This window comes from Formica exsecta, unplaced genomic scaffold, assembly GCF_003651465.1.
Source record: "Formica exsecta isolate Colony F162 unplaced genomic scaffold, ASM365146v1 scaffold36, whole genome shotgun sequence".
NCBI classification, from domain to species: Eukaryota; Metazoa; Arthropoda; class Insecta; order Hymenoptera; family Formicidae; genus Formica; species Formica exsecta.
The window spans coordinates 249,235-275,180 of record NW_021850847.1 but is presented as its reverse complement, the minus strand read 5'-3'; the positions used below and the strand labels follow the sequence as shown (position 1 = coordinate 275,180).

Below are 25,946 nucleotides of genomic sequence, written 5' to 3'. Positions count from 1 at the left end.
CTTACGTTCTCTTCGGCGTGATATTTGTAACGAGGGTGAGACATGCATTCCTGTTTGCTTATTATTGATATTTCAAATATGTAACATCGAATTTGAAAATAGAAACCTATCTGTATTCTTCAAATTTTAAAACAATTAAAATATTAGTTTACAAATCTGTGATAATTGACAAGCATACTGCGCGCGCGTGTTTAATTTTTTATAAATTTTAATAAATTTAAAGAGGGAAAGTATATATATAATAAAATTCTCTCTCTCTATTTAAAATATGTATAATAATAAGAATCTACAAATTTTTTCATATTGCAATTATAATAGTAAATTGTTTTATCATAACTCTTACTAAACACACACACATACACACACACAAGTATTAAATCAAATATTTAATTAAAAAAAGTCCGAGATCGTCTATAATAATAATTTCTATATACATATAGAGCAGTACCGAAATAAAGTACAATAAAAATTGCCAAACTGCTAAAGGGATGTTTATTAAAATAGCAGACAATTTTTTACGACAATATTTAATTTCAGACAATATTTACCGTAAATATCCAAAGGATCAAGTGTGGAAAGAAATACAACGACTTACCGATATGATAATAAAATGATAATCAGAGAAGAGCAATCTTTACCGTGATAACGATCGTATAACGAAGGATTAATCCTCGCGATGCCAACGATCGGATAATCTCCCCTCGCTTCCTCCTCTCTTTTTCTCTCTCTCTCTCTCTCTTTCTCTCTCTCTCTCTCTCTTTCTCTCGACGACGTATCACGATAGTGCTTTGTGCTTTCCCGACGATTAATTACGTCACCGCGCAATTAGTAGATAATACGATTAATCAATTGTTCCCGAATGACGGGAATTGTCGCTATCGGCTTAAATTTAAACAGTGCGTCATCGAATGATCGTAATCACAGCATGCATCTACGTCGATATCATTTATTTTTGGTCCTCTTCCTACACGCGATCGCAATCGAATACATCGCACGTGGCCGTCGATGTGTTTGTAATGTGTGTTTGTCAACATCAGGTGTCATACGGATCGATCGATTGATTAGAGTAAAATTCCTGTCCTATTATCAAGCATTAAAACCAGATCACAAAACTGATTCTATATTTCCGATACCGAAAAATAATTTCTTTTCACACATATCTTTTAAAATTTCACTCTCTCATTTTATACGTAACATCCCATAAATGAGAATGAAAAATTTTAACATCTCATCCCATTAAGTCCTAAGAACATAACGCGAGATATTACCCGAGAAAATAGAATTCATATATAATCAAATATAAATATACATAATTATATATAAAATATATGTTTTAATTCTCTTGTAATAAACAATTTTTTTTTTTTTAAGGATAAGCGGAATTTGAACAAATGAGAAAGATGGATGAATTTATGGACTTTTTTCCCTGGGTATTTTTAAGAGAATTGAATTGGAGAATTGGAGAAACTAGAAAGATCGTTTCTCGATATTTTCTCGACGAAGATTCAAAATAAAATGAAAAAATGCCGACTCTAGTTAAGGGTTAAAAAATACAGCGTGGTAATGAGGGAAAATCTGAATAGCACTCGATTCGACGTGATAAGGAGACGATGACTAATGTTTCTCGATTCAAAATAGAGACTTTATCCCCCGATTTTTAAGTGCGCGTGTAAAAAAAATTATTTTTTTCGCGAATCAGCAAATAAAATCTTGTGCGGCCAAATATGTAAGCGCGTTATCGCTTACGAATAAATGACAGATATTGCACGTTGAACTGACCCACGTCTCGTATGTGGAAAAAACGCATTATTTCATACCTATTACGAGTAGATGACCGTTGTTTTCGTGTATCGCGCCTTATCATGGAAAATTCCGAGAATTTGAGATCAATCGCGTATAGGTAGGCAAGAATGAATGTGTAAGTAGAACGCCGTTTGAACACTTCTCTATCGGCCACCACAGCCACCGATTGCCACAGATAATAAATCTGCTGTTTGTCAAGAGAAGAGAAACACGCGCGACAAACAAATAACGCGTAAGAAACGGGGGAGCGAAGATCTCGCGCTTCTCACGTGCCATGCTTTTAAGCCGGGTGATATTTTTTTCTCAAACGTCATGAAACGAGTTCTATTTTTTTACGAATATTGTAAGTCATCGGTGTGTCACGTTCGAGGAGCGTGACGCTTTGTAAATTTTCGCGAATAACTTCGATGTATGATCCTGATGATTCCGTAGAAATTCTCGAGAGTTCTCTTATCTCTAATTTTACAAAATTATCAATGGAGATTTACAATGTAATTGATTATTCTCGCTTTATCAATAACTTGGTCAAATCACCTCTGTGATCTTGAAACATATTCTTCGGCAGATCGTTATCTTCCACGTTCTAGATATATTTGACGACTTTAAGAATCACTTTTAGATATACGATCCATTAATACAATGACGATAAAATAATTAATTATTAATGTATAAAAATAAATAAATAATTAATTTCCGCATCAAATATCGCGAAGAAAATTATATAGTCGCAAACTAATTTATAATGATAAATAACAGATATATCAATGATTAATATATGCGATCATTTAAAAAATTGATACAAAAGATTGGTGTCTCTCACATTGATGCTGCGGAAGGCGTGATCCCTCGTTCTCTTATCACGGTTAAAGCTCGAATAAATTGATGACGTAACGAGCACATGTCACATGTACGACACAATTTCACGTGAAATTACGACGAATAATGACAATCAAATAAACTGACTTCCGCGTAGTCAGATCATAAATTAAGCGTGTACGAGTTTGCGTCATAAATATATAACAATCATTTTACATTAGACGTTTTGTTACGTATGTTTGTTACGTAACAGTCGCGCCAAGAATCAACGAAAATACAATACTAACAGAGAAAAAAGAGATAGAACAAAAATGTATTTTATTAATTAATGTTGGACGAAAGAAAAAATAGAGAAAGAAAAGTTAGAAAGAAAAGAGAGGTCAACATAAACGAGCCCCTCAGGCTATGAGATATTTATTCAAATACGAGACTTCAATTCTTATATGTATAAATTCTCTTCAACTTATACAAATACAAATTAAAGATATGCGTGCTTTTCAAATAGTATTAGACGATATATATATATATTATTGATAAACTCAAATGTGTGGAAAAAAATAAATTAGAAACATAAATTTATACGTTTGATCCTTCTTTTTTTAAACTAACTTATATCGGAGTTGCCAAAATTTTTCTCATCGCATCTTTTATCTATCTCTTCTTCTTTTATTTATTATTGAATCTCTTTGCATACGGTTGAGTCGCTATCTTTTTTTGTCACGATTTATCATTTTGGGAAAAGCCGAAGATTCCCGAAGCCCCTCTTCTCGCGAAGGTGGATGATATCTTATCTGGAGCCAGCCTCAGGCTTGCTCCGGAAGTCAAGGTGCGCTCCGCGATTCATGGTCTATGATCATTCGCTCGATTGCGATCGCGAGAGTAAGGGCCACTCGCCGATACTTTCCTTCTTCCTCTTTGCAGAAATCGAAAATTCCAGTTGACAAGTTATCGTCCTCGATCGGCGCGGATTCTCGTATTAGGAGGATAGGGAACGAACGGGAGGAGGGTGGAATTCACGGCAGCGACGCCGGCAGGATACCACCTTGCATTTACCAATGAACGCGGAGCTTCGTCAGGAACAATACCGCGGCAATTGCAGCAGCAGCACCAGGAAGCGACGGCACTGCGACGGCACATCCCCGAAGGAGAATCTCTGGCGCGCGAGCACTTTCAGGACGTCCAGCGACTTGAGCGGCGATCATGGGTGAGTTCTTCCGGTGTTTTTAAGAGGCTGCTCATTTTGAGATAACTCTGAGTTATTCGAAGAATTAAAAAGAAATTAGAAATGATTGATTTATTATTGATAATCGTGTCTTCGTCAAAGTCTCATGCAAAGACGGTCGCTTGACAAGATTTGTGTGTGCTGAAACTTTTTTCTTAAAATATTAGTTAATTCATTTTATTTACTTATGTTTTATTATTTTATTTACATTTATAAATTATTTATGACATACGTCTCTTACTTCTCTATTGCAGGACTCGACTTCCTGGCAGACGGAGGTGCCGACTTCGAGCATGCAATTACCGTAACAGGCAAGAATTTCATTGAAGATTTTAAAGACTCGTACTCACTCTATTTTATTTATATCGTAGTTATATCAGAATTTTATTAATATTTATCGATCTAAAAATTCAAAAATATTAATATAATAATACATCTTATAGAATGAAAAAAATTCCCAAGAAAGATGTAAAAAGAAGAAAAATGTAAAAATACCAGAAAATCCCGAAATCGATCGCGATACATTAATCGTCAGTCTTATTAAATGCAACATGTGCGTCAGGTTTTGGAAGATTTCACTACATGCTGCTGGCCATCTGCGGCCTGATCTACATGGACACGGCGATTGGCGTGACGATACTCTCGTTTGTACTTCCGGCGGCGCAATGCGATTTACAGATGGACTCCACCGCGAAGGGTTGGCTAACCGCCTCTCCTATGCTAGGTCGGTATTCGGATATCACTTTCTTAATCTGAATCAATAAAAGTATTACTGATCGAAGTAGAACAACATGAGATTTCACCGAAGATCAGCAAGCATTTCGTTGATACAGTAAAAGTTATAGTAAAATCACTTATCGGTGATAATACATTGATTCCATTTAAGAGAGAATCTATTAGATAAAATTCATCTATAGATTGAGATATACTTTGGCAGGTATGGTAATCGGCTCGTATATATGGGGATGCCTGGCTGACACAAAGGGCAGGAAGATTGTGCTAATTGCTACATTATTGATGGACGGCATCGTGGGCGTTGTGTCTTCGTTCGTCCAGTACTTTTGGATATTCCTAGTCTTCCGGTTCTTCAACGGCTTCGCGTTAGTATCCGCAGGGTCACTCTCACTTCATCTTGATTTCGAGTCAATTTTTTTCGAGCCACTTGTTTCAATCTTTAAGATCTTCTATTGAAGAATATTAATTAAAAAAAGTTATTACTTTGAATATTGTATAAGGACTTTGACAATATTTTTATGAAGGAAAAATTATTTTTGAATTTATCAGAAAATTTGTCATTAGAACATGTGTCATTAGAAAATCTAAATTAAAATCTTACGCATTCTGACATACCTATAAAAGAGATATCTTGACAGACATATGATGTGTCTAAATATTAACACGAAGTTTCGATTATCACGCAGCGTGACCGGAGCTATGGGCATTTGCTTTCCATATCTCGGGGAATTTCAACCCACAAAGTACCGCGAACGCGTTCTCTGCTGGATGGAGATGTTCTGGACGGTCGGCGTGATAGTCTTACCGCGTAAGTAGCTTGCATCTTCCGTTAATCTTTTCGTTAAGCTCTCTCCGAAGACGGTCGAATCGTTTTCCAGTGATCGCTTGGTTAATCATCCCCATGGATTTCATCACGTATGAGAGCGAGACGTTTCATTTCAAGTCCTGGAATCTCTTCGTCGCGCTTTGCGCCCTGCCGTCGCTCATGCTCGGCCTGTGGCTCTTCGCCTTTCCGGAGAGCCCCAAGTTCCTGCTGGAATGCGGCGAGACTGACGCGGCCCTCGAGGTGTTCAAGTGGATCTATTCGCGAAACACTGGCGCCGATCCTGACACCTATCCGGTAATAGTACCTTGATTCTTAACTTTATGATAGAAATAATAAATATTTTCTCTATTTTAGGTAGAATAAATCTTTAGATAAAGTCCTCAGATGTGATTATAAACTCTCTTATGCCTTCCTAATTCAAGAAATGATAATCAAGATATTAGTATGCGTCTAAATTTCTTACTCCGGGCCGTTACACAAGTAATTACAGCGTAACAATATTAAATATTTTAATCAAATATATTTAATGATTATTAAGAGAGAGACTGTTAAATAAATAAGATACGGTAGCTTCACGAAATATTTAACGAATCTTCTTTCTCTTTTCTCGCTTCAGGTGAAATGTCTACAAGAGAAGACAAAGCATCAGGATAAGAGCACCAGGTCACTAAAGCTGCACAAGCGGAAGGACCTGAAGGTTCTCTTTACGGAAATACGAGATCTGACGAGTGCACTTTGCAAGCCACCTTATTTGCGCAACACGTTAGTCGCCTGTGCCATTCAATTCGGACTCACCAGCAGCTATTACACTCTGATGGTCTGGTTCCCGGAATTGTTCACCAGGTAATCTCTTCGCCAGATTGATTTTCTTGAATCAAAAAAATTTTTTATATAAAATTACAAGAAAAGAAAATATGAGTATGATTAGATATTTTAAATATCAAAATCCCAAAATATAAAAGGTGCTATTTTGATTCGTCTCGAATTATTTCTTTATTCATTTAATATTCTGATGCCAATAATTTGTCATTTTTACGTTGCACTCTCTCGATAGATTTGAACACTTCGAGCACACACAACCTGACGAGACTGCATCGGTGTGCGTAGTATCCGCTCTGACAGACAATGGGACCATCTTTGATCCTTACGGTTGCGACACGATAATCGCACCTTCCGTTTATCTGCATACCGTGTACATCGGCTTGGCGTGCATTCCCGGCTCCATCATTCTGCCCATCTTCGTGCACAAACTAGGAGCCAAGTTCTTCTTGAGTGAGTGACAAACTATGCGAGCTCGGAACAGCTTTGAAATTAAAAGCGAAGTTAAGAAATGAGAGCTAAGACTCTTTCAACATTCGAGCAAATTTTAATTTTTCAGTGTCTACTCAAATCTCGCTAAAAAATTTCCTGATCTTTTAGACAGTTTTATTCAGAAATCGGGGTAAAGTTAGAGAATTTTTAGATGCAATTTTTCAAAAGTAAATGTTTTAAAGAATTTTCAACAAAATTCCATAAAAATTCCTTGATTTTTCAGGTAAAATAATTCCTGAAAATTTTTAGGGAGATTTTATTTTTCAAAAAATAGATACTCTATTTTTGGAACTAAACCAGAGTAGATTTTCGATTAAATTCTAATAATTACAATTTTGTTTTAATTTTTAAAACATTTATTATACAACTATTTTTAGAATTAATATTAGATATTACAAAGTTGTTATATAGAATAATTAGGATCTTAATAATTTGGAATTTCTCTAATTTTTAAACAAAACGTCCATTTCAGTCATGTCATTGCTGATTTCCGGCGCGGTGACGGTGGGTTTTTACTACGTGGTGAACTCGATGCAGAATCTGGTGCTCTCGTGCGTGTTCGAAGCTCTCACGTCCCTTGGGATCTCTTTAGTTTATTGCGTGATCGTCGACATGTTTCCGACGAATCTCAGGTGAGCGAATTAGGAGCTCTCATTATTTCCAATTAACGAAAAGATTTAGTAATCCGGTATTATCCTTTTTTAGAGTAATGGCAGCTGCTTTGTCGCTGACGATGGGCCGGTTGGGCGCTTTGGTCGGCAACCTGGTGTTCGGTTATTTGATCGATTTAGCCTGTGTGGTTCCCATCGCGTTGTTCGCCGCGTTTCTGTTCGGTAAAACTTTTCCCAATTCTAATATGAGCTCGAATTTTCAAATTTCTTCTATAAGAATTTTTAATTTCTATAAGAATTTAATTTTATAAAAATTATTCAAGTTTTTTCCATTTTTTATAATCTAAGTACCAGTTTTATTTAAGTACTTAATGATACTAATATTAATTTGTCTATTTAAACCCTAAACTCTCTAATCGTTGTTTAGCCTGCGGTCTCTTGTCGTTTCTGCTGCCAAGAACAGGAAAGGAAACATTGGAATAGCAGAGGAAGAGTCTTTCGATCTAGTTCGCGCGTTTTGCTCGGACGACTTGAGGAATCTGTGCCTTGGACCACTCTCTCTTTTTCTGGTCCCGTTATATATTTATTAATAAATTTATTTGTAAGAAAAAGAAATCATGTATGTGTTTATCATATTCCTGAGGATAATACGAACGAAATCTATATAAGCAAATCTAAGAAAGCAGTTTGCTCCAAGAAATGTATATAAGATTGAAAAAATAGGTCGCGTTATGTGTATATATATAACAATGACGTTCTATGAATTTGTTTTATGAAAAGATTCTCTGTACTCCTATTCTATTTTACATCTCTCACATGTATGATTTCTCTAATCTTAATTTATCTTTCATCTATTCTTTCTTATTTAGTTGAAATATTTATATAAGTTTTTGAGTCAAATACAACGTACTAATAATTTTTATTTTTAGAGGATTATAGCTATTTATATAAAGTTATTATAGTGCTTATATATATCAAAAAATGTATAAATTTATTCCATTAAATATCTGATTGTTGCACGCATAAAATATAAAATTCAATGTGTGCAATAATAATTTTTTTAAATATTTATATTTTGGGCGTTTATTCTGAAATTTAAATTTCATTTCATTTTTTAAACATAAACAATTCCTCTCTCTTTTAAATTATATAAAAATGATTAAAAGTTCTAATCTAACAACATATATTTAATTTTAATTGCAACCGAACTTCTTCAAATACTCTGTGTGTATATAGCTATAAAACACATGATTAAATACATTAAAATAATTTTTCTTTTTGTAATTTTAATCGCAATATTTTCAACATTATGATGTGGTGGAGTGACTCGAAAGCCGGAATCGCATTCAGCATAAAAAAGAATTTACGAGAAATGATAACTTTTTTTTTTATATTAGAAAATTATTTTTTCTCGAACTGCGTTATGGGAAATGTCGCATAAATGACGTAAAGCAAATTTCCTGCTATCTTCTCGCGAAGATAGTATATCGATAAGCTGCCGTTGGCGACATGTTCAGGAATTGACAACGCAAAATAGGACGAAAAAATATCTTAGACCCAGAGATTAATTCAGGTTAATCGTAGAGAGCAATAGAGAGCATCGTAGGGAGCACTAGGGAGCAAGGAATCGACGAGAAATAGATCAATCGGAACAAGAAATCGGGATCCCATTCCAGCGATTCAAGAGAGTTTGCCAGGGAGAGATCTCGATCAGGGAGAGATATTCCGCGAGGATGACGTAACCTGACGAAAAAAGACGTGAACAGTCTTCGCGCTGAGCGACAACGCAAAATAGGACGAAAAAATATCTTAGACCCAGAGATTAATTCAGGTTAATCGTAGAGAGCAATAGAGAGCATCGTAGGGAGCACTAGGGAGCAAGGAATCGACGAGAAATAGATCAATCGGAACAAGAAATCGGGATCCCATTCCAGCGATTCAAGAGAGTTTGCCAGGGAGAGATCTCGATGGTATTCCGCGAGGATGACGTAACCTGACGAAAAAAGACGTGAACAGTCTTCGCGCTGAGCGAGTCACCCGAGCTCGAGCGACTTGTCTTTAGGTTATGTCGCCATCGCACAGCCACCTTTGTCGTCGAGGGGACTCTCAGAATCTTGTAAATCACTTTGTCAATTGTGTGTATTACAACATGTTGCATAGTATATTACGGTCAAACTTATATAAATTATTGCGAACTTTGGTGAAAAGATAAATAAATGTCAAAAAAATTCGCTTGTGTCACATCTCTCTTTACATGTGTATTTTTGTATAAAATATATCAGTTATAAGTAAAGAAGAAAACGCATGCACTTAAAATTTTTATGTACAACTTTTGCATATATTTACTAGAAATTTCAAATTGGTTGACTGACATTTGTCTTATCAAAATATGCCGTGACTTTTGGATCATTCTACATCTATTTGGCTATTTTATTAATGTAAGAGACTATAGCTTTATTGAATTAATTTATCTTTTGACTATTATATTGTATATGCTGATATATATTTTTACTTTTTTTTTTTTAAATTTATTTAAAATAATATCAGAGAGAGAAGATAGTATTGCAGTGCGAAAGCCATAGAATTTGATCGAAAGAAAGCAAAAAAACAAAACAGACACTAAAATGGTTTTTGAATCAATCATTGCGGAGCTCCTCAACAAGGTGATCGGCGAGTACATTGAGAACTTGGACTATACGCAGCTTAAAGTCAGTCTCTGGGGAGGTAGGAACACGTACAATAATTCTATATAATTCTTCCATTTAGTGATTATATTTTATGTAACAAATCTTTTTTTCTTTTAGGAGATCTTGTATTAAATGATTTGTTAATAAAAGAATCTGCGTTAGATGTGCTAGATCTTCCAGTAAGATTGGAATATGGCCGTTTAGGTATAAGAAACTATATTATATCAACAATATATGTTACATATTATGTATAAGTTACACACAACTAAATTTATGTAATAATGCAATATATTGATTATTGAAATTTTTATTCTGTAATGAAATACTATATCTTTCAGGAAAATTGATACTAAAGATTCCGTTTAAAGATATGTGGAATGGCCAGATTGACGCTATAGTCGAGGAGTTGTTCATACTGGTAGTGCCTACGAGTCAGATTAGATACAATGAAGAGAAAGAAACCAAAGCGCAATTGGAAGCCAAACGGGCGGAACTCGAGAGAGTGGAGAAGAGAAAGCAGTTAGCAGACATAAAATGTAAATAAACATTTATTCTTTTATAAATTAGTGGAATAGAGACTTTTAAATTTTCATGCATTTGCGGTAATTAAATTTAATTCGATATTGTTGTTTTTAAATTGCTTTCTGAATATCTACATTCTGTTTTTTTTTTTTTCTTTTTTTTTCCAATATGGGTTTAAAATTCGTCAACTCTTTTGCAGCACAAGAGAAACTGGACGATTCGATGGTCGAGAAGCTAGTCGCGCGTATGATAAAAAATATTCATATAGAAATCAAGAGGATCCACGTGCGATACGAGGATCACGTTACCTTTAAGGAACATCCGTTTTCCGTCGGTTTCACCTTGAATACCTTTGTCCTGGAGAGTTGTACAGACTCGTGGGAGACGACAGGCAATCTGAAGGACATGTACGCCATTCCGCAGATCTTCAAGCTGTGCAGCCTGGACGGGCTGGCAGTCTATCTCAACACGAGCGTGGAGCAGTACAGCAAGAGCCCACAATCCTCGTATTCCAATCTCTTCTGTCAAGGTATCGCGACCATGGACTATATCCCGACGAGTTACCAATACCTGCTAGGGCCGATCAACGTCAAGTCCAAGCTCAGACTTAATCCCAAGCCTGAGTCCGACGATAGCAATTATACCATTCCTAAGGTGACCAAATCATTCGCGCTCGTCATTCTCTAAAACGCCTTCGACTGAAAAAAATGCTTTCGTTGAATTCTACGTAAAATTGTCAAGTTCAAAATTAATACAAAAATCATTTTAAATAATAATTTTATTTGTCTTTTGGCGCGCAGGTATGGCTAGATTTGGAGATGCAGAAATTGCGAATTGGCTTGACGAAGCGGCAGTATCAAACTTTGGTACGGCTGGGCGAAGGCCTGGATCAAGCGCGAAAAGCCGCGCCATACCGGAGGTATCGGCCGAATCTGACGTCGTATCGCGGTCATTACAAGGAGTGGTGGCATTTTGCGTACACTTGCGTCCTCGAGGAGACCGTGCGACGCTGTCGTCGCAACTGGGACTGGACTCACATGAAAGGACATCGCGATACTTGTCGCGATTATGCCCAAGCCTATCAGACAAAGCTGACGACGAAGAAGCCGGCGAAGGAGATCGCAGAGAGGTTAACGCATGGTGAGATGAAATTGGACATCTTTAATCTGGTAATCATCCGGCAACAGATCGAGATGGAGGTAGAAAGACTGGCGGAGCGGGAGAAGAGTCTAAAGGCAAAGCGAGGCTGGTTTGGTTTTCTGTGGAACAGTTCACAGGCTGAGGAAACGAAAGAACTCAACTCAGCCGCGGCCATTATGCGCAGGTTTGATTCCAAACATCCGCTTCTTCTTTGTGTAGCTCGGACTTTTAGATATTCTTTTAAATAATATTTGGCTACTTTAAATGATTTATAGTTTGGGATAGAACTCTATCTATGGTAATATGATGTTTATTTTCAGATTCGAGGAGGCAATGACTCCGCAGGAGAAGGAGAAGCTTTACCGGGCGATCGACTATCAGGAGAACAGCGCGCCCGCACACTATCCGGAAACATACGAGATGATCGATACACGTTTCTTTCTGCACGGTCTACAGATTTCTCTGCTAGACACAGACAAGGAGCATTCGTGCGTCTTGGATCTGCAGCTGCACGGCGTGCGAGCGGGTTTCAAGTCGCGGCCGTCCGCAAACGCGATTCTCGTCACCGCTTCCATCAGCGACATGAAGCTGCTGGGCGTGACGCAAGACGGCCGTGTGCCCTCGCTTTTCAACTCGGAACATGGCAGCTCCGACAGCGACTTACTGTCGGTTTCTTACGAGAAAAATCCAATCGACAAGCTGTGTGGCGATCGCGTCGTCGTTAAGTCCCGATCCGTGGACATCATCTATGACGCCCAAACCATCATAGAACTGGTCAACTTGTTTAAGGTATCTCTTTGGTTTTAACTTTAACAAGTAGGTCGCACCTGCGCAGTAGATAGAAAATGTTGAGATAAGGAGAAAATTTCTGCTTGGATTAATTAGGATTTTCTATTAATTTAATATTTAAATATTTCTAATTTTTTTCTCATCTTTTCGCTTTGCACATTTTTTTGTCGATGAATATTTTTTAGGTGCAAGATTCTTTGACGCTAAACCAGCTTCAGACAGCAGCAGCGGAGCAGTTGGAAGGCTTGAAGGAAATGTCGGCGCTTGGGCTAGAGCATGCCATACAGAAACATTCGATCTTGGATATACAAGTGGACATGCAGGCCTCGCAACTTATCATACCACACGGTGGCCTCTACGAAGATTCGAAGGCGCTGATCGTCGTAAATCTGGGTAGTCTAAAGATGCATTCCTTGGAGAAAGGCAAAAGCGACATGGCTGGCGCCAGCGTTAAACAGCTGGTTAGCATGGGCAAGAGCGAGGAAGAAGTGCTACTATACTTGAGGGAGCATAGTTATGACAAATTCGTTTTGGAGATAGTTAACTTTCAGGTAATTTTAATCTTCAATTTGGATAGCGTTTAAAAAATTATTTTACGAAAATTATTTAAAATTATATTATATGAAAATAAAGTCAATATACAATTAAGAAATAATTACATGGGAAAATATTAAAACACATATGATAATTTATAAATATTATGTAGAAAATATTAATTGTAATAAAATTTTTAATATATATTATAATAAAGTCAATATTCTTAAATTTTGTTTTTTCATATCTAGGTGCTAGTCTCATTACCGAACGAAGAATGGCGATCAGCTCTTGCAAGCCCCGAGAGTTCTCTGACGTTGCTTCATCCAACCACATTAGAAATTCAGTTCCATAAGGGCTTGGTGACGGACGATCCTCTATTGCCGAAACTCCGGCTTCTCGGTCGCCTACCGTCAGTTACCGTGAACATAACAGATGTTCGGTTGCTGCAGGCGCTTTCCATCGCGCAGAGCATTCCGCTGCCCGAAGAGGAAAGAACCGCGGAGCTGCATCGAACGTCTCTCTCCAAATCCATCTCGCAGCTGTCGCTGAAGGACCTCGGCACCACGATATCCAGTATCGCCGATAAGAGGAAGCAGCAACAGCAAGAAGCTACGTCCGCGCCAATGAAGCAGACCACCGATCTGGAGATAAGATTCGAGATGAAGGAGTTTACGCTGTCGGTGTCTAGACAACGAGACGACAGCGCGGAATCGTCGGAATTTGTCAGGTTTACAACGCATATTTTGTACTCTTTTATTTTATTTTAAAATTTACTTTAAAAAGTTCAAATTTATTTTTGATTGACTTTAGCTTGGCGTGAATTTTTGAATTTACTTTTCAAACTTTCTTCAGATTCCAGGTACTGCAGTTGGAGGCGGAAATGCTGCAGCGCACGTATGATCAGGAAGTGCAGCTGCGACTGGGTGGCGTGCAGATGCGACAGCTGCACGAGGATCAGGAGATTTACATTGTCAACACCCCGATGTCGGCCGGCAGAGACGAGTATCTGATTGTCGTGCGGTACATAAATGTGAATAAACGCTCGCCGGAATTCATCACGCGACACGGTTCTGTCGTGAAACTACTGTTACTGGAATTCACCTCGCTGGACACGCTGTTGCATCAGGAGGCGCTCATTGAGCTGCTACGGTTTAGCACATACATACAAGACCGAATGAGCTCGCTCGAAGGTGTTCAAAAGAAGGAAGTAGAACGTCTTCGACCTACTCACTTGGCTTCCATCCAGGAAGAGACCTCCGGTTTCCTCAGGGAACAGCTGCAGAGGCAAAGATTGAGATCTACTGGACGACGTAGAAGACAGACGGTCGAGTGCATCGATTTAAAGGTAAACGCCAAAATCGGGTCGATCAATCTAAAAATCTCCAGCGCTGTCCGGGATATTAGCGCGCTCTACATCGAGGGTGTCAGCGCCAGTTTCCTCAGCAAGTCTTCGTACTCGCAAGTGAACGCTGATCTGGCTTCCATCAGTATTAAAGATCTTAATCCTGTTTCGGTATACAAAGACATTGTGGCTGTAGAGGGTACCGAATCTTTGCAGGTAAGCAACTACCTTTACATTTGCACTTGTCGTTTTACATCTGTATAATGATCGCTTCGAATCATATTCGCAATTAGATTCAAGCGGTGATGTATAATATCGAACCGTGGGAGGTAAACAAGAACAACATGTCCGTCAAGGTGACGATGGGTTGCCATCGTATCGTCTTTCTGAATGCGTTTGTCACTAGCGTGATGAATTTCCTGAACAACTTTCAAACAGCGCAGAAAGCTATCAAAGACGCGTCGGCTGCAGCGGCGGAAGCCGCGAGGACGAACATCAAGGATGTTCAAGAAAGTGCCTCTCGCATCGAGCTGTGTGTCAAGATCAAGGCTCCCGTCGTATATGTGCCGATGAACTCCAAGAGCGAGCACAGTTTAATGCTGGATATGGGCAACCTTATGGTACAGTATGGCGAAATATCATTTGATTTGCAGACAAATTTATCGCTAAAATTTTTCAAAATTGAAAAGAAATGATATATAAATCATTTGAAATGTATATACTTTCAGGTGTGCAACGTCTTCAAGAAATTGGAGGCGACAAATGAGGAGACCGGCGAATGTCCCATAGTGGACGAGATGAAGATCGAACTGCAGAATTTGAAGCTGTCGCGAGTCCGACTGAATACGGAGAAATTTATCAGCGAGAACGAAGTACTTCTGTTAGAGCCGGTAACGTTTACGCTGCTAATGAAGCGCAATCTGTCAACCGCCTGGTTCACCGCCATTCCGGACATTGATATGTCCGGCAGATTGAACAAAATCAATTTGCTGTTGAGCAAAGAGGATTATGCTACTATTCTGAAGGTACTAGAGCAGAATTTGGGCGAGACCTTCGAAGATCCGAAATCTGTGCAAGTTGCACCATCTGCTGTGAAATTTGAATGCAACGAAGAGCTGCAGGTGAATACGAGAAGAATATAATATTAATAATAAATTAATAATTTATTTAATTTTAATGGATATATTAATAGATAAATAATAGATTTAATTAAATTAATTAATAAATATAAAAGAGATAAAAGGATTCTTTTTATCTTATTATCATTTGTCACGTATCAAGATTCAGCCGGCGTACAAATACGAAGTCGACACATCGCAAGAACCGCCGTCGGCGGATACACAGGAGCGGCACACCCACACGTTCGTGAAATTCGAGTTCATCATGGACAGCCTGGTAATCAATTTGTTTACCGGTGGCTCCAAGCTACTGCAGTCGCAGACGTCGCCGCTGCACCTGCCCGAGAACGGACTAGCGCGCTTTAGTCTCACGCACTTTGCCGTGAAAGGTCGCGTGTTCGCGGATGGACTGCTAGCCACGTCAATCTTGCTGATGAACTGTACACTGGACGACACGCGGCGGAGACGGGAAGGCTCTCTGACGCGGATCATGGAGAGGACCAGCAGTGTGCCGAGCGGCGAGGATCATCTCGACAAGGAGCATACCAAGTACAATGTTAGGAGCATGTTGGACGTAACGGTGCGCCAAAGTCCGAACGATACGTTTGCCGACGTGCGGGTATTCTCCTTTAGCATAATTGTGTCCCTCGACTATCTCATGAAGATTAAGGATTTTTTCGATGTGGATACCGCGGGCAAGACCGCCGCCACTTCTCTGCAGTCTTCGTCGAGAGGCGAATCGGTGGTACCGCCAAAGAAAAAACATCCGACGCAACAGCAGCCGGTCGCTTCGACGTCCAAAATGTTAACCGTGAATCTGCATGTGGAAAAACCAGACATTATCTTACTCGAGGACATGGACGACATCAACTCGAATTGCATAATATTGAACACGGAGCTGTTGTTGAAAATGCGCATTATGGGAGAACATCAGGTGATCACGGGATCCATTAAGGATTTCTCTCTTCTCACGGGGATATACAATCCTACGAAAAGAGCCGATTGGATCTATCAGGTATTGGGGATCTGTGAATAGAATATCTGTGAATAGAATAGAAAATACTTATGACAGAAAATACATATGACAGTTTAAAATTCTAAAATGACTTTTTAATAAAATAATTAATTTTTAAATCCTAAAATATTTACAAATTTTTGTATATATAATAAAGTATTTGTGTCATTACTTTTAAATAGTAAGTTCAAAAAATTTTTTAAAAGATTGTATTTATCAAGATCTTTTGAATTAATCAAAATCGGAAAACAATCTAATTTAACATCTGTTATACTAGTAATATTATACCATTGTATAGGTCCTGAGACCATGCAGCATTAGCGTTGCCGGTTCCACGCCGGAGGGCAAAGGGCTTCACTTGGACATCTGTTGTACAGATATACACATGTCTGTTTCGCCAGGTAATTTGCGGATCGCCAAGTCGCTAATCGATAATAGTCGATAAAAATACAACAATTTTGTAGGTGTGATCGAAATATTGAATAAGGTTGTTCACACGGTGACAAAGAAGGAAGAGGAGAACAAGGAAGTCGTTAAGCCCGAGCCTAATTACGAAGGATTGTGGATCGTCACGCCCTTTGAGGAGAATGATTATTGGTTCCTAAAGACAGGTTATACAAATTATGCATTAATTACTCTTATTATATATATATATGAAAATATCTTTTTTTATCTTCTTCCTTTTCTTCTTATTATTTTGTTAAAGTATATTATATTGATTTGTAGAAGTTGCGATGGAAGCTTTTGAAGAGTTCACATATTCAGACGACGAGGTTGCGACTGTTTATAAATCCGAATTAGCAATCATCTCGGCTCCGACAATCTTGTTTACTCTGGAGGCAGGTGTCGGGAACAAAACTTTGCCCATGTTGCTGCTTCACGTGGGTTTCCAAAGCAACGTCAACGATTGGAGTACGAAAACGGTAAGTCGTTGATCGCGAAAATTATTTTTCTCTTATACACGCATATATACAGATTGAGAAATAATTTATACAACATGTATACAAATTGAGTAATAATTTATTAAATTATATTAAATTTATTAAATTTATAAATTTACGATATTTTTATTAGTTCATGAAGAAGAAAATGAATATAATTAAACATTCTGAAGACTTATGATGCAACGAATGTATTAAAAGGAACTATTATTGAATATTTTAATCGATTAATTATCTTAAACTTATAAATGTGTGTCCAATTATAAGATTTAATGCGTATAAATAAAAAATTCTGGAGTTAATCTTTATATTTGTTATCATTTATTTACAGATGGGCATTGATTGTACGATGTCTGTAATTATGGCATATTATAACAGTCGCTTAGCACTGTGGGAACCGTTAATTGAGCCGATAGAAGGCTCCAATAATGGTAAACGCGTCTCCACACCATGGGAGCTAAAGACGAAGGTGATTCTAGCGTTCTTTTCGTAATTCTTTTTCTTTCTTAAGTATTCCGTTGTTTGTTTTTGCTAATTAATAACACTGTTTTAAATATGTTAGATTCAATTTAACGATATACTACTGGACTCGAGAGGCGCCAGCGCGGTTAGTCCCACTTCGGACAGCGAGCTCGACGAGCTACCAAATCAGTCCACCAAGATGTCCATTGACATTACATCTGCTGTAAGTGAAGTTTTTAATATGGATATTAAATGTCAATTATATATATTAAATTACAAATATGTATAATACTCAAGTATTATAGTGTTTAAGTTAGATGAGAAATTTTTTATAAAAAATTTTATGTGAAATTGATAGCGTTTGGCAATATTATCGGCAATTTGTGTTTGAAATGCGTGTTTATTTCTCCTAATTTTCGTCGGCGATAGGATAATCTGGAGATAACTGTGACGAAGACGTGTCTGGATGTACTGAAGCAACTTGGTCAATCGTTTTCCTCGGCTATGGAGGCCAGTGGAAAAGGATCTACCAGGAAGGTGGCGCCGTACGTGCTAAAGAACGAGACTGGTCTGGCAATGATACTTGATCTGGAGCATAGTCTTTTCAAGGTTCGTCACAATGAAAGATTTTTCAAATTTCTGTTTTAACTTCTTTATCTATCTATTCACCTTATCTATATCATCTATATATTTATCTTATCATCTATCTATTTGATGCAATTTTATGAATTAATATTGGTGCTTATTTTAGATATTTGACGATGGATCAAGAATACGGAATGACAGCGATTCGTACATGGAGGTGATTCTTGAGACCGGCGCGTCAATCGAGTTGGCGCCGAAGACATCCAAGCTGGACGCGCGTCTTCTCGAGCAGTTGAAAGCGGAAACCGTGAAGGACAGGGACGACAGTAAATTTGCCGTTTCTGTAAGTTAATGATATGTAGACATAATATATATTATCTGCAGAATTCACGGCAAGGATTCACAATTCTTTGATTTGCCAAAATTTATTTTTCTACAAATAATAAATATTGGAATTAATTTTAATTCAAATGTCAAGTAAAATAATTTATTGAAGATAATATTAAATTTATTGAAAAAGAAAGAGAGAATATTATTAAAATTAATAATTTATATCATTAATAATTAATAAATTATTAATTTATATAAAATTACTAGTAATTTTTATTCTTATTTAACTGAAGAATTATAAAAACTAATCCTAAAATTCACAATCTTAAAATAGTTAAGTAATAGAAATAAAAATCATTCAAAAAAATATCCTAATATTTAATCGTAACTCCTTAAATTTAAAACTAAAAACAAATATAAATTTTAAAGGATAACATAATAAAATAAATAATTTTTTATTTTTTAATTAATATAAGAACTATGAACTTGGAGTCACACAATCGTTTACACAATAAAATTTGGCGGCAAAAGTTCATCGTTTAATTTTACGCAGACTTTATTTTTAATTTGAAATTTAATTTAAGATATTAAAAGTTAACAATTTTTGCTAAGAAAACAGAAAAGACTCTTTGAGTTGATTTAAAAGTCAAGAATCCATCCTTGAATATCACATTACGACATGACTTGTATTTTAAATCCACAAGATAGATCGATTATTTTATCACACTATTGTGTAATGTAATATAATGTAATAAAACTTAATTAATGTAATAAAATGTAATATAGTTTAAAGGTATCCAAGGCAAATTGGCGATACCTGTTCTGAAAGCGGACAAGAGATTCTTCTCTTTGAAGTATCGCAAAGAGGGCTCCGAGGAATGGGGCATCGTATCGGATGTCGTTGTGGAAGAAGGTAGCACGATCGTCACTCTTAGAAGTATACTTCAGGTAAGTGGAAGAGAATCGCGAACAATTTTATCGATGATAATCAACATTCCACAACATATTCTGTACACAGGTCCACAATCACTTCGCGCAACCGATAGCAGTTTATTATATGACGAAGCGCGGAAACGAGGTCGAGTGCGTGGGTACGGTGGCACCGGATGAGAAGCTCAACTTACCCCTCGATACCGTGTACACCCCGACTAACATCTATTGGCTCTTCTTCAGTGTTGAAGGGTATGTTTGCATCTTTTTTTATCTTTATAATGCCACAAAGCCAGTTCAATGTAATTTTTAAGGTGTCTATTCTTTGGAAAAATCTAGAAACCCGAGTACAAATTTTTAAAATATTTGTTTTAAAAATTCTCTATTTTTTACTTGAAATTTTGAACAAACATACCTAGAAGATCAGAAAGGAATTTTTTTACAAAATTTGAATAAACATTTTCATTATTATTAAGGATGAAGAAGAACACATTAAAATATATAAATTTTTTTATTGCATCTAATCCTTATTCTAGATATATGGTGTCGGTTGAGCCATTCATCTGGAAGGACCTGCAGAAAACGGTTTCCATGACAAGGCTATTGAAATGCGAACCTCGATCTAAGCAGGACGTTACAGAACCATTTTATATTCAGGTTACAATATTCGTATAAAATTATTGATGTTTATTGTCTACGATGCTAGATAATTGCGAATTAATTAATTGACAATAATTAATTAATTAATTAGATAATGAGTCACATCGATGTTATTGATCATAATAATAAATAACTAAAATAAAACAATGTACACATATTTGTTTATGTAGGCCATGGGAGAGATCGAGCAGGTATATTTCGAGAATACTACTCGTCACACCATGGCTAGTACCATCTACAACGTACACCTATATCCGTCCGTGTATCTGAAAAACTTTCTGCCGATCGACATTATCATCTCCTTGCCAGGCACCGCTCAGGAGAGTTTACTCGAGGCCAGCGCTTCCTTGCAGCTGCCCACAATCGATCCAGTCAAATCGAGTATAATTATCAAGGTAAAATAGATAGCAAAATTAATGTGAAAATTAAATTATTACACTTCTAAATTGTTACTATAAATTTTTATACAATCGAGAATAAATTTTGACGAAATTGTTTCGTCGATTGTAATTATAAAATTTGAAAAGATTATCGTGCATTATTTCTTTGGGATAAACGATGCGTTTGTTCAGCTACCGAATTACCTGGAAAAAGACTGGTCATGCAGAGGCGAGATCGTGGCGAACCCACCCGAGTTCGCGGTCTGGTCGTTCGAGTCCTTCGACAGCGCGCAGAAAGTTACACTGGATCTCGGAATGCACACGGCCTACAAACACGGCTCGATCGTCATGGCACTGTATTGTCCCTTCTGGATGCTGAACAAAACCGGCCTGATGTTATCTTACAGAGTACGTTTACGGCGATTGTATTCATTGCGCGAAGGATTTTGGCAATTTTGCTGGCAAATTGCAATTGAAATATTATATTATCTCTTTATGTCTGAGAAGTTATGCAACCTTTTTTCTGAAATTTTTAATTCTCAATGGAATTTTTCAGAGAGTATACATCATGTCTCTTCAAGATACAAAAATATCTCGAATTCTTGTGAAATTTTTTATCGATACGCAGTTCTTGTATCATACATGCTAATGCTTGTTTCCTCGCCCTTTTTTGTATCCTCTGTCAGTGTTTCGCCATATTAACCAGGATTGCATCTGCTCGATTAGAACCCTATATTCAACATGCTCCATTATTTTACAGAAGTCGAGTAAGGGTGGCAAAGAGCATTCGAGTCCGATCAAGGTAGAGATTTCCTATTATCGTGCCGCATCTCATTATGCTTTTCGTATAAAAACAGGGTGTCTATTTCCTGGAAAAATCTAAAAAACCTGAAATTCTCTTTACTTTGATAATTTTGCTCTTATATAGCAAGCAGTCGAAAATCCATCAATTAGCCAAGTTGTATTATAAGCTAAATTATATCTGTTTACAATATACAGGGTGAAGCACTAAAGGTATTACAGTCTAATATTTCTGAAATTGGACGAGATATGAAATTTTTATTTTCCTGTAACTGTTTGGTATCAAAGCGGGCATTCGACGCAAAAACGGAACTTCGCGCTGCAATTAACAGTGTGAAATTAATGATTTTAAAATAACGATTTCATATCTTGTTCAGTTTTAAAAATATTAACCTGTAACACTTTAATGTCTTTAGTGATTCACTCCGTATATTCAATGTCTTAGCAAAATACACAATATATATTCTTTTTATTGCAATATTTAATGATAAAGAATGAAAATGTTATCGCAAGTGAAAAATGCTTATCTTACAAAAGCGAGATTCAGTTCTTTTCAGTATATTTTTAAATCTAATATTTGTAACTTGAGTGATTCTTTATTTTTCCTTTGTATGAATAAAAATTAGAAAACATAATTTAAAAAAACTTATTTTAAAAAATTACAAAAAATTTTTCGATTTTTAGCTGAAGTTTTGAATTAAAATATCTGGACAAATCAGAAGATTCTCAGAGATTCTTTTTATAAGATTTAAGTAGACATCCTGAAAAATCGTCGACTCGTTAAATCACTCGCGAAATTAGCCGTCAAAATTATTTCAAATTCTTCCAATTATACAATTGTTAAGGATGATTAATACAAATAAAACTATCGACTCTTATTGCCGAAATGACTTATCGAGTTGAATTTTGTTGTCGGTTTGAACTTCGAGATTTATATCTCGTTTTGTGAAAATGTACGTGGGAACATCTTTCAGAAATTCGTTTCCGCTATGAAACCCCATCAGCAACGGTACAGGAGGAGGAAAACGCGCGCGGTGACCCATCGCTTTATTTCAATATTAGTATACTGAGCTGTTCTCGTGCTTGTGTTCTCAAGACTCGATTATTACTATGGGATAACAATTGTCAGATCTAGTCGATCTATCACATTGGGACTAACCATCGCAATTGTGTTATATTACCATCGTGTTGGTCCTAATGTTAGCCGATTCTTAACAACTGCATTTTACCAAACACACGCCTTAAAATCGCCTTTAAATCGCGCTTCTTTTTATACGTAACTGTTAGCTTATTATCATGCGTAATTGTGCTTTTACTCGTGCTGCTCTGTCTCCTCTGTTTATCGTTTTCTCTATTTTTTACTCGGACATTTATACTTGGATCCTTGGTTAATCTTAAATACGCGAATTTCAATTCTCAAACTTCCTCCTAGTGATTCTTTTTTACGTTTTTAGTTTTCCAGATATAAAGCACATCCGACACAAACAATGTTTATTTAACGAGCTAATATTGCGAAAGCGTTTGTTACTTATTCTATTAATTGCATGATAATACAAAATATTATTTCTGACGATTAAAACATAAAGATTATTAATCCATATCGATTGCACGTTCCAGACAACGGACGATTACTTGAACGTCCTGTACCATCCGGAGCACTTTAAGGGGCCCATTCTATTCTCATTCCGTTCCAAGGCTTTCTTTGGTAAAAAGAAGGCCATGATCAGAGTGGAAGATGGAGAGTGGTCCGACAAATTCTCGATCGACGTCGCGGGCAGCGAGGGTGTGGTGGCGTGCAAATACAACGGAATAACATATCAGGTTCTGATATTGATGATTTTTGTCGATTTTTTTTTTTTCAGTCACTCTTATACAGAGGGAGAAAAATTACATGCATTAATTTTATTGTAAATGAGAAAATATGAGAATAAGGAATAAAAAATATAAATAATAAACAAAAATAAAAATAAAAAACGCTTTCTATTACAGATCGGGGTGCACAATCAGCTGACATACAACTCGCTGACCAAGCAAATCACGTTCACACCCTACTACATACTCATCAACAATGCGGATTTCCTCATAGAATGCCAAGAGGGCGATCGTCCGGCGGATCCTATGATCAAGGTACATTAAGTATAAGCAACTCAATTATTTTACTGTGTAAATGTGTTAACGAAAGATTGCGAATTACAATAATGTAAAATGTTATGCTCTGCAACTGTTGTATTTGTGAAGGTGTCTGCCGGCGAATGCGCAGCTTTATGGCCTCGAATCGAGCATGAGAACAAAACTTTGAGGGCCAAAGTTGCCGGTCAACCCGAAAAAACCGCAGCGTTCATTTATACTGACAGCCATACAACTCTATTGAAATTGGATAATAAGGTAATGCAGGGTCCATCTCTTGAAAAAATTTCCTTTTTGATAATTTTGTTCTTACATTGAAAACAGTTGGAAATCTGCTGATTAGTCAAGTTATGAATTATATTTGTTTAAAATATATATAATAAATAAATAAATATTTATATTTATATAAATATAAATATTTATAATATTATATTTTTTTGTATAATTCAATGTCTTAGCAAAATACTGAGTATGCAGTACACATTCTTTAATGATAAAGAAATGAAAATGTTATACAAGTGAAAAATGCTTATCTTATAAAAGCCATTCAGTTCTATTCAGTTCTCTTCTTATATGTTTAAATCTAAACATAAGTGGGTTTTAATTTTTCCTTTGTATGAGTGAAAAGTATTAAAAAATGCGCTTAATAAAAAACTGATTTTAAAAAACTGCATGTAAAAGTTCTCTAATTTTACTTGAAATTTTGAATAGAAATATCTGGAAGATTAGGGAATTCCCAATTGGATTTATTTTTACAAGGTTTGAACAGACACTCTATAATATTAAATGTTCACATTTACTGACAAGACTATCTCTTGTTCAACAGTACGGAGGGATCAATGTGGATGTGCAAATCAGCGAAGGCGGTGTCTACATCTCCCTGTCGGCATATAGTTCAGGCAACGCACCGGCTCTGATCATCAATCATACTCCACATACCATCAATTTCTGGGAGAAGGGCTCGATCAATGTCAGGTAGAAAATGCACTAAAAAAATCTGTCATTAAAAACTCGATATACGACGTATCATCCTGTGTATACTCCTGTATATGAACTGATCGCGTATTTTATGCATCCACAGGTCCGTGCAGTCGTACAACAGGATGTTTTACACCTGGGAAAATCCGGCCGGTCCGCGAAAACTCGTCTGGGAAGATAACAACGGCAAAGAGTTTGAAGACAATCTTCGTAAGGTAAGAGAGAAGAAAAGAAGAGACAAAAAAAAATATTTGTAAAAATAATTCGCGAACATATGTTGTCCTTTTCATTTCCTTTTTAGGATAATCTCGGTGCCTTCCAATTGCCGGATGTAAACGAGGAACTGTTCCACGTGTCGTTTCTAGACGGCATTCAGCGAGTGCTTCTGTTCACCATGAATTTAAAGATCGCCGAGGATTGTCAACTGGCTGGTGATCTCGAAGTGATTGATCAGGAAATCATGTTGAACATTCACGGCATTGGGTTTTCTCTTGTGAACAATATCACCAAATACGAGTTGTTGTACATGTGCATCGCTAGGTGAGTATATCGCAATATCAAATAACCGTACAATGTTTTGATATAATAATAATAAAATTTTATTTACAATATTACACTTAATTAAATGAGAATCATCATTTTTATATTTCGAAGAATTAATAAAATTCTTTTTATAATGCAGTTCTGGAATTATATGGGAGACCCGCAAGTCCCTCGGCGGCCGATGGCGAGCGTTAAACGCCAAGGAAGTTAATGCTATCGAAGAGGGATATCAGCGATACATTAAGGAATTACAGATTGGCAAGGACGCAGACTATCGATTGATGCTAGAGCCGAAATTAATGGTAAAATTTAATTTCTGATTCAATATAAGTACGTCGATAACCACATAGATATTATATTATAGGGGTCGTTCTCATTGCTTTCAGGTGGATTATCTGAACATGGAGATGCTGAAGCCACATCGTAGGTACATGCGACGTACCTTTCAGACTGGATTTTGGCTACAATACCGTACCTCGGCGCATCAGGTACAGTTGCACGCAAAAATCAACAGGCTGCAGATCGACAATCAATTGTCGGAGTGCGTTTTCCCGGTTATATTGGCTCCGGTTCCACCGCCAAAGAGCGTAACGCAGAGCACAGGTATCTATTGTTTGCAGAGCACGAAAAATATTTTTATTATGTGTCTCTAGTATTAATCTCATAAAACTATGTGGATGTCACTTATACGAAAATAAATTACATAAGAATCATCAAATTATATATATATATATA

At 36.7% G+C, this 25,946-nt stretch overlaps 2 protein-coding genes across 3 annotated transcripts; both read left to right on the top strand.

The window, feature by feature from the left end:
- On the top strand, positions 1–8,389 carry LOC115238842 (synaptic vesicle glycoprotein 2B-like). 2 transcript variants are annotated; one of them, XM_029812954.1, is made up of 12 exons: positions 1–35; positions 3,541–3,823; positions 4,096–4,152; positions 4,404–4,565; positions 4,779–4,941; positions 5,263–5,384; positions 5,455–5,696; positions 6,019–6,245; positions 6,457–6,674; positions 7,186–7,345; positions 7,419–7,546; positions 7,752–8,389. In XM_029812954.1, exons 2-12 carry the CDS (start codon positions 3,820–3,822, stop codon positions 7,805–7,807), a joined length of 1,539 nt encoding a protein of 512 aa, XP_029668814.1. In that variant the 5' UTR covers positions 1–35; positions 3,541–3,819; the 3' UTR covers positions 7,808–8,389. The 2 variants fall into 2 exon arrangements, with proteins under 2 accessions (XP_029668814.1, XP_029668815.1); XM_029812955.1 differs by lacking the exon at positions 1–35 and adding an exon at positions 3,284–3,445.
- Positions 8,390–9,116: 727 nt separating this feature from the next.
- On the top strand, positions 9,117–25,878 carry LOC115238821 (vacuolar protein sorting-associated protein 13-like). Its single transcript, XM_029812923.1, has 36 exons — positions 9,117–9,440; positions 9,674–9,762; positions 9,872–10,048; positions 10,129–10,215; positions 10,350–10,547; positions 10,733–11,187; positions 11,334–11,857; positions 11,994–12,462; positions 12,648–13,013; positions 13,248–13,726; positions 13,852–14,557; positions 14,635–14,961; positions 15,070–15,462; positions 15,623–16,474; positions 16,773–16,875; positions 16,939–17,085; positions 17,201–17,397; positions 17,747–17,884; positions 17,978–18,100; positions 18,307–18,486; positions 18,629–18,805; positions 19,579–19,740; positions 19,811–19,974; positions 20,259–20,379; positions 20,553–20,777; positions 20,955–21,170; positions 21,523–21,564; positions 23,181–23,384; positions 23,553–23,690; positions 23,802–23,948; positions 24,517–24,665; positions 24,772–24,883; positions 24,970–25,208; positions 25,351–25,513; positions 25,598–25,814; positions 25,865–25,878. Exons 3-36 carry the CDS (start codon positions 9,949–9,951, stop codon positions 25,876–25,878), a joined length of 8,334 nt encoding a protein of 2,777 aa, XP_029668783.1. The 5' UTR covers positions 9,117–9,440; positions 9,674–9,762; positions 9,872–9,948.
- Positions 25,879–25,946: the final 68 nt, after the last annotated feature.